Here is a 10,000-nt window from a genome sequence, read left to right as displayed (position 1 = left end):
CTGATTGGCTGCTGAGTCCTTTGATGTGAGCATGAGGTATAGAATCATCATCTGACTTTGATATGTCTGTGTTCATCTCTCATTTAAACTGTTTTCACTGTAAACCATAAAAACGTGTTGCTCTGAGGTGAAAATGAGGATTCATGTTGACGTTAACGTCTTTATTTGTGACTCATGGTAGAAAAGATCAAACGTATTGAGGTCACTGTGTAAAGACTGTGAAATGTTAAAGAACAGATTAAACTGTGTTTGATGATTTCAGCTCATGCTCAGTGTGTCAGTGAAGCTACGTTAGCTAACATTGATCATTGCTTTATACGCCTCAAAGAAGCTCTGTTACACACACACACACACACACACACACACACACACCACTAGCCTCGTGTGTGTTTGTGTTTTTGTTTCTGTTCCTTTATTAAAGTCACATATAGAGTTTAATTAATCAGTCTCTATCTTAGTTTAATGAACCGCTGACAGTAGGATAATATAAACTATAATAATAAATTATAAACATGATCAATCAGAGTCAAACATCCTCCAAGATCAAATCTGCTCTTTATCAGATTTGATCAGTTATCAGATCATTGATCCTGATCATAATGCCATGATCAATTTAAAGGATTGGAACTCATTTATATCTCCATCAATAATAGTACAGTAGGTCACAATGTATGGACACGCCCAGTTTATGGAAAAATAACAATTAAATGTTCATCTGGATGAAACTAGGTGGAATAATTCAGGAATAAACCCAACATAAGTCACATTTCATAAAGATCAATAAATTACAAACTGATGTGAATTTTTGAAATTTTGTTGATGATGATTTTTTTTAATGAATCCAGAATCAGTTTATTGATCCAGATCCCCCTCAAAGTGTAACGGAATATTCCATGACGTAACGTCTATCTTTGGTTTAAAAAAAATCTAAATACAGTATGTGAAGCACTATTAATCTAATCCTAACAAACAAACAAACAAACAAACAAACACCAGTGAAAACAACACTAATGTGGGCGAAGCTTTTTGCTAAATCCTGAAACTAAAACTGACCCTAAACTCTGATATGAATATATAAACATATGACAGATAGATAGGTTTATTAAATCATGGTTTAACTCCAGCTCTGAATCAGGACTCGTTTCACAATATCAGCCCAAAGCATCACTGAGAGAAGAAGAAGAAGAAGAAGAAGAAGAAGAAGAAGAAGAAGAGATGAACGGTGGTTTTCCCGTTAATAAAGCAGCTGTACTGTATCTCTGCCTCTTCATCCTCAGCTCAAACACTCCTGACCCACATTCACATCTATTCTTAAAATGGAAGCAGCACAAAAAGCAGAACCACAGCGAACACAAAACAAGCGTCAGTCGCTGATGGTTTGCAAAGCCCCGCGGGAAAGTCCACTATTTGGTCCCCATGTGGAAAGACACAGGAAAATTTAGACTATGGAGGAAAAGCAAGGTGAGGATGAGCAAAGAAATCACAAACTTTAGTCAGATTAGACCACATTAGACGCTGTGGATGTCTGTAGGAATGTTGGTGTGAGAGAGACGTGTGCACACAACACAGACAAACAGGAGGGTGTGACGGCCCCCCACCGGGCCCCTCACCTTGGTCTCCCTCTCCTCCAGGAGGGTCTCCAGACGTTTCTGGGCCGCTCGCCCCTCGTGGTCGTCGCTAACGATCAGAATGATGTGGTTCCAGTTGAACTCTCTCATCAGGTCGAACCACACGTGGGCCTGGTGTGAGTAGGGGGGGACGGTCCTCAGGAAGGACAGGTGGATGCTCTGAGGGGGGGGGGACAGGAAACATCTGATGATCTAAGGCAGGGGGTCTCAAAGAATGAGCCTTCATACCAAAGGTTTATCTAAGATCATTAACGCTAAAGATCGTTATTATTAGACTGGATTAGATATAGAACTAAAGTCTAAAAATAATTATTTAAAATCCTTTTTGCTTTTTTTAAGTTTTTTACCACAGATTATAAAAAATGTTTATTTATTTCCTGTTTTAAACTAATTAACTATTGGTCATTAATTAACACTTTTAAATCTATTTTTTTGCAGGTTATTAGTTTAGCTTCTGTCAGTTTGACTAATGTCTATAATCAGCTGTAAAATACACTAATAATTAATATTTATTATCTGATTAGTTTCTCATCTATTGATTACCTTGTTAGGGTTAATAATCAATGAATATATTGGTATTAATATTTATGGTGTTTATGGTCAGTATAGCCATAGATTTATTAGATTTTAAAAATACAAGATAAAATATTCCTAAAGAGAAGTGATTAGTGGGAAAAGTTAATATGAAACATATTTTAATAATTATTAACTACATATGTGTAGGAAATAGAACTGTGGTTGACCAGGTTAGCGTAATTGTAATTGACAATTTTTTTATAGAATTTCCATGCCAATTACAATTATAAACTCAATTATCTGAACTCAATTACAAGTCACTAACAATTACAACAGCAATATTTTTTTCAATTACAACTAGAAAAGGAGGATGCAGGTGCTGACCCGTGTTGCACTGCATTAGCTTAGCATTAGCCTAGCATTAACATGAACCTAGCATGAGCAATAACTTTGAAAGAGTTAAAAATGGCTGAACATGTCAAAGGTCAAAAATAGGTTGAAGAATGGATGAAAGGGTTAAAAGTTTAATACGCTGAGATTTCCAAGTTTAAAAGTTACAAATCATAAAAGTATAAATGTGAGGAACTTTGTGAACAGTTTCATATCTTAATTTATCGCAGACGGAAGGAAAAAACAGATAACAACAGTGAGGACGTCTCCTGTATCATCACTAATTATTATAAATAACCATAACTCTGGTACATTCATGTGTCCATAAGATGGTTTTTTAATTTAAATTATTCTGTAAACATTTTTCTCACTGGCATTACAACCTTTAGTTCATCATTAAACTGCTCTATACAGTATGTATGTATGTATGTATATACTGTATATATAAAGAGACATCGATAGATAAGTAGATATACATTGTATAAGGTTCAAACTGATTTTTTTATTAAATACATTTGAAATGTTGACATGTTTGTAGTTGAGAACCACTAATAGTGTATATTCATGTTTTTTTGTGCTATGTCTAGTTTTATAACTCTATAAATACTCTAAGTTGTCTCTGACGCCTTTTATTTTTTAAAACACAATAAAAATGTAAGAATGTTGTAAAAGCTGATGATTTTATTCATGAGGATGTTTTAAAAGTTTTAGTCTCTGATGAGAACCTGACAGAGTTATTATGAATTATTAATGATTATTATTAATGATTAATGCAGATTTAAGAGACACAACTATTGATCCTGGAGACCTGAGAACGTTCCCCCAGGAACCTCCACCTCTCCTCCATCCATCCATCCATCCATCCATCCATCCTACCTTATCAGAGTAGATGGACATGCGTGTGGTGAGTCCGACCACAGGTATGCGGTAGAATCCAGCTGTGTAGGAAACGGGGGTGGGGGTGAGGTGGTCGTTGGACTGGGGGGGGTGACTCACCAGGATGGCGTAGACCTGCAGAGAAGAAAAGTTTATCATGAGGACACCAGCGTTAGGACGTGACACACACACACACACACACACACACACACATAAACATTGACAAAAAAAAATCATAAAAATAAACAAAATTAAAAAATGCACAAATCGACTCCAAAAACAAACAAAATAACAACAAAAACATTCAAAATGACAAGAAATACCAAGTGGCAGAAAAAACTACAACAACCAAACACAAAAACAACACAAACTACAAAAAATGACAATGAAAAGTACAAAGTTTACTGTTACAGCTGGTACCCTGCTCCCTCTCACCTCACACACCTGATTCAGATCAATAATCAGGTGTAGAGGGAGGAGGAGCTTATAAAGGCTTCTTTTGCTCCCCACTCAACATTGATTTTTGTAAGTTTGTTATTTTAGTTTGTGATATTTCTGCTTTTCATGTTGACGTAGGTGTTTTGTTATGTAGTTTAGAGGGTGACCCCGGGGTGACGGCCCTGTAGAGGGGTGGGCTCAGTGTCCTCCATACTGTGCTTCAGTTTGGCCAAGATCCCCAAACCCTTCAGTGTTGCTACGTTTATCAACTTATCATCAATACTTTAGATTAACCTTAGTTTCTGTGACTTTAAAGAAGATTTTAAAAAAAGACTATAAAACATGTTTGTGGATTTTAAAGTGTGTGTGTGTGTGCGTGTGCGTGTGCGTGTGCGTGTGCGTGTGCGTGTGTGTGTGTGTGTGTGTGTGTGTGTGTGTGTGTGTGACCCGTGGAGCTGACTGTGATTGGACCTCCCACTGCACATTACGTGTGTAATTAATGAGTTTGTGGAGCGGATGGTCTCAGTGAATCTGGGGCGTTGGAGACCCTGGAGACTTTAGGCCCTGGAGGACGAGACTCATCTGTGATGAAATATCTGCTGCTCTATCACAGATAAATATTCATCTGCTGCTGTTTTAGAACGAGATAAAAAAAAATCACATTTGGAAAATATCAAAGCCTTTGTTGTCAGGACGGAGTTTATGGTAAACTAGAGAACAGAGTCCATGGTCCTCAGTGTCTAGTCTAGTTTATTTTAGTCTGATCAGGTCTACTTTTGTTTAGTTTAGTCTCATCTAGTTTATATATCCGTCTAGTCTACCTTAATTTAATCTGTTCCATTTAGTTTTTTCTGGTCTAGGTTTGTTTAGTTTAGTCTAGTTATGTTTAGTCTGTTCTAGCCTAGTTTACTTTAGTTTCAGTCTGGTCTAGTCTTGTTTAGTTTAAAATACACCAGACAAAACAAGACTAGACTACACAAAACTAGATTAAGCTTGTCTATATATCGGTCTATTCTGCTTAAATTTAGTCTGGTCCAGTCTAGTGTTTTCTGGTCGAGTTCAGTCTAGTCTAGTTTAGTCTTGACAATTATAGTTTAGTTAAGTCAGGTTAGATCTGGTCTACTTTGGTCTCATCAAGTTTAGTTTGGTCTAGTTCAGTCTAGTTTAGTTTAGTCTGGAATGAAACCAGGGAAGTACTTCCTACTAAAGCCTTGTGTCTCTGTGTAGTTGTGTCTTATTTCTTTCTTTAGTTACACCACATTTATTACACCCACAGAGTGGACAGCTGTGATGCTTTCAGACATCAGGACCCACAGGAACAAAGGGAGAACCGGGTTAACGTCAGGCTATAGAAACATGAAAGCAGATCAAAGAGTAGATCACAGCAAAGATTAAACGAATTAATCAAACAAATCAAAACAGAAACGCCTTCTCCCACCACCATTATATATATAAATATACATTAGCATTTAGATTGGAAACCAGTTGAAAGACTTCTGCTCTGCTCTGCATCAGTATCACACAGAGCTACAAGGAAATAAACCAGTTAGCAACAATAGAAACCAGTTAGCAACAATAGAAACCAGTTAGAAACAAGAGAAACCAGTTAGCAACAATAGAAACCAGTTAGCAACAATAGAAACCAGTTAGCAACAATAGAAACCAGTTAGAAACAATAGAAACCAGTTAGCAACCTTAAAAACCAGTTAGCAACAATAGAAAACAGTTAGCAACAATAGAAACCAGTTAGAAACAATAGAAAACAGTTAGCAACAATAGAAACCAGTTAGCAACAGTAAAAACCAGTTAGAAACAATAGAAAACAGTTAGCAACAATAGAAACCAGTTAGAAACAATAGAAACCAGTTAGCAACCTTAAAAACCAGTTAGCAACAATAGAAAACAGTTAGCAACAATAGAAAACAGTTAGCAACAATAGAAAACAGTTAGCAACAATAGAAACCAGTTAGAAACAAGAGAAAACAGTTAGCAACAATAGAAACCAGTTAGAAACAATAGAAACCAGTTAGCAACCTTAAAAACCAGTTAGCAACAATAGAAAACAGTTAGCAACAATAGAAAACAGTTAGCAACAATAGAAACCAGTTAGAAACAATAGAAAACAGTTAGCAACAATAGAAACCAGTTAGAAACAATAGAAACCAGTTAGCAACCTTAAAAACCAGTTAGCAACAATAGAAACCAGTTAGCAACAATAGAAACCAGTTAGAAACAATAGAAACCAGTTAGCAACCTTAAAAACCAGTTAGCAACAATAGAAACCAGTTAGCAACCTTAAAAACCAGTTAGCAACAATAGAAACCAGTTAGAAACAAGAGAAACCAGTTAGCAACAATAGAAACCAGTTAGAAACAATAGAAAACAGTTAGCAACAATAGAAACCAGTTAGAAACAATAGAAACCAGTTAGCAACAATAGAAAACAGTTAGCAACAAGAGAAACCAGTTAGCAACAATAGAAACCAGTTAGAAACAATAGAAAACAGATAGCAACAATAGAAACCAGTTAGAAACAATAGAAAACAGTTAGCAACAATAGAAACCAGTTAGCAACAATAGAAACCAGTTAGAAACAATAGAAAACAGTTAGCAACAATAGAAACCAGTTAGCAACAGTAAAAAACCAGTTAGCAACAATAGAAACCAGTTAGCAACAACAGTAACCCTTTCGCAACAATAGAAACCAGTTAGAAACAATAGAAACCAGTTAGCAACCTTAAAAACCAGTTAGCAACCTTAAAAACCAGTTAGCAACAATAGAAACCAGTTAGCAACAACAGTAACCCTTTCGCAACAATAGAAACCAGTTAGAAACAATAGAAACCAGTTAGCAACCTTAAAAACCAGTTAGCAACAATAGAAACCAGTTAGCAACAATAGAAACCAGTTAGCAACAACAGTAACCCTTTCGCAACAATAGAAAACAGTTAGAAACAATAAAAACCAGTTAGCAACCTTAAAAACCAGTTAGCAACAATAGAAACCAGTTAGAAACAATAGAAACCAGTTAGCAACCTTAAAAACCAGTTAGCAACAATAGAAACCAGTTCGCAACAATAGAAACCAGTTAGCAAACGAAAAAACCAGTTAGCAACAAAAGAAACCAGTTAGCAACAATAGAAACCAGTTAGCAACAATAGAAAACAGTTAGCAACAATAGAAACCAGTTAGCAACAGTAAAAACCAGTTAGCAACCGTAAAAACCAGTTAGCAACAATAGAAACCAGTTAGCAACAACAGAAACCAGTTAGCAACAACAGTAACCAGTTCGCAACAATAGAAACCAGTTAGCAACAGTAAAAACCAGTTAGCAACAATAGAAACCAGTTAGCAACAATAGAAACCAGTTCGCAACAATAGAAACCAGTTAGAAACAGTAAAAAACCAGTTAGAAACAATAGAAAACAGTTAGCAACAATAGAAAACAGTTAGCAACAATAGAAACCAGTTAGCAACAATAGAAACCAGTTAGCAACAACAGTAACCAGTTCGCAACAGTAAAAACCAGTTAGCAACAATAGAAACCAGTTAGCAACAATAGAAACCAGTTAGCAACAATAGAAACCAGTTAGAAACAATAGAAAACAGTTAGCAACAATAGAAAACAGTTAGCAACAGTAAAAACCAGTTAGCAACAATAGAAAACAGTTAGAAACAATAGAAACCAGTTAGCAACAGTAAAAAACCAGTTAGAAACAATAGAAAACAGTTAGCAACAATAGAAACCAGTTAGAAACAATAGAAACCAGTTAGCAACCTTAAAAACCAGTTAGCAACAATAGAAAACAGTTAGCAACAATAGAAAACAGTTAGCAACAATAGAAAACAGTTAGCAACAATAGAAACCAGTTAGAAACAATAGAAACCAGTTAGAAACAAGAGAAACCAGTTAGAAACAATAGAAACCAGTTAGCAACCTTAAAAACCAGTTAGCAACAATAGAAAACAGTTAGCAACAATAGAAAACAGTTAGCAACAATAGAAACCAGTTAGAAACAATAGAAAACAGTTAGCAACAATAGAAACCAGTTAGAAACAAGAGAAACCAGTTAGAAACAGTAAAAACCAGTTAGCAACAATAGAAACCAGTTAGCAACAATAGAAACCAGTTAGAAACAATAGAAACCAGTTAGCAACCTTAAAAACCAGTTAGCAACAATAGAAACCAGTTAGCAACAATAGAAACCAGTTAGCAACAATAGAAACCAGTTAGCAACAAGAGAAACCAGTTAGCAACAATAGAAACCAGTTAGAAACAAGAGAAAACAGTTAGCAACAATAGAAACCAGTTAGAAACAATAGAAACCAGTTAGCAACAATAGAAAACAGTTAGCAACAATAGAAAACAGTTAGCAACAATAGAAACCAGTTAGAAACAATAGAAAACAGATAGCAACAATAGAAACCAGTTAGAAACAATAGAAAACAGTTAGCAACAATAGAAACCAGTTAGCAACAATAGAAACCAGTTAGAAACAATAGAAAACAGTTAGCAACAATAGAAACCAGTTAGCAACAGTAAAAACCAGTTAGAAACAATAGAAAACAGTTAGCAACAATAGAAACCAGTTAGAAACAATAGAAACCAGTTAGCAACCTTAAAAACCAGTTAGAAACAATAGAAAACAGTTAGCAACAATAGAAAACAGTTAGCAACAATAGAAACCAGTTAGAAACAATAGAAACCAGTTAGCAACCTTAAAAACCAGTTAGCAACAATAGAAACCAGTTAGCAACAATAGAAACCAGTTAGCAACAACAGTAACCCTTTCGCAACAATAGAAACCAGTTAGAAACAATAGAAACCAGTTAGCAACCTTAAAAACCAGTTAGCAACCTTAAAAACCAGTTAGCAACAATAGAAACCAGTTAGCAACAACAGTAACCCTTTCGCAACAATAGAAACCAGTTAGAAACAATAGAAACCAGTTAGCAACCTTAAAAACCAGTTAGCAACAATAGAAACCAGTTAGCAACAATAGAAACCAGTTAGCAACAACAGTAACCCTTTCGCAACAATAGAAAACAGTTAGAAACAATAAAAACCAGTTAGCAACCTTAAAAACCAGTTAGCAACAATAGAAACCAGTTAGAAACAATAGAAACCAGTTAGCAACCTTAAAAACCAGTTAGCAACAATAGAAACCAGTTCGCAACAATAGAAACCAGTTAGCAACAATAGAAACCAGTTAGCAACAAAAGAAACCAGTTAGCAACAATAGAAACCAGTTAGCAACAACAGTAACCAGTTCGCAACAATAGAAACCAGTTAGCAACAGTAAAAACCAGTTAGCAACCGTAAAAACCAGTTAGCAACAAAAGAAACCAGTTAGCAACAACAGAAACCAGTTAGCAACAACAGTAACCAGTTCGCAACAATAGAAACCAGTTAGCAACAGTAAAAACCAGTTAGCAACAATAGAAACCAGTTAGCAACAATAGAAACCAGTTCGCAACAATAGAAGCCAGTTAGCAACAATAAAAACCAGTTAGAAACAATAGAAAACAGTTAGCAACAATAGAAAACAGTTAGCAACAATAGAAACCAGTTAGCAACAATAGAAACCAGTTAGCAACAACAGTAACCAGTTCGCAACAGTAAAAACCAGTTAGCAACAATAGAAACCAGTTAGAAACAAGAGAAACCAGTTAGCAACAATAGAAACCAGTTAGAAACAAGAGAAACCAGTTAGCAACAATAGAAAACAGTTAGCAACAGTAAAAAACCAGTTAGCAACAATAGAAAACAGTTAGAAACAATAGAAAACAGTTAGCAACAATAGAAACCAGTTAGCAACAATAGAAACCATTTAGCAACAAGAGAAACCAGTTAGCAACAATAGAAACCAGTTAGAAACAATAGAAACCAGTTAGCAACAATAGAAACCATTTAGCAACAATAGAAACCAGTAAGAAACAATAGAAAACAGTTAGCAACAATAGAAACCAATTAGCAACAAGAGAAACTATTTAGCAACAATAGAAACCAGTTAGCAACAATAGAAACCAGTTAGAAACAATAGAAAACAGTTAGCAACAGTAAAAACCAGTTAGCAACAATAGAAACCATTTAGCAACAAGAGAAACCAGTTAGCAACAACAGAAACCAGTTAGCAACAATAGAAACCAGTA

General features: G+C 35.3%; 1 protein-coding gene across 4 annotated transcripts in view; it reads right to left on the bottom strand.

Annotated features, from left to right (window-relative positions):
- The window catches only part of LOC114472832 (glutamate receptor ionotropic, NMDA 1), a 59,309-nt gene that overhangs the window by 46,329 nt on the left and 2,980 nt on the right, over positions 1-10,000 (bottom strand). For all 4 annotated transcript variants that reach the window (XM_028462097.1, XM_028462099.1, XM_028462098.1 and 1 more), the window contains exons 2-3: positions 3,411-3,545; positions 1,611-1,787 (exon numbers count right to left, since the gene is read on the bottom strand). In XM_028462097.1, coding sequence (XP_028317898.1) covers positions 1,611-1,787; positions 3,411-3,545 — 312 coding nt within the window. The remainder of the gene's footprint in view (positions 1-1,610; positions 1,788-3,410; positions 3,546-10,000) is intronic.

This window comes from Gouania willdenowi, chromosome 12, assembly GCF_900634775.1.
Source record: "Gouania willdenowi chromosome 12, fGouWil2.1, whole genome shotgun sequence".
Taxonomy (NCBI): Eukaryota; Metazoa; Chordata; class Actinopteri; order Blenniiformes; family Gobiesocidae; genus Gouania; species Gouania willdenowi.
The sequence above is the reverse complement of the archived record's forward strand: the minus strand, read 5'-3'. Positions and strand labels throughout refer to the sequence as shown.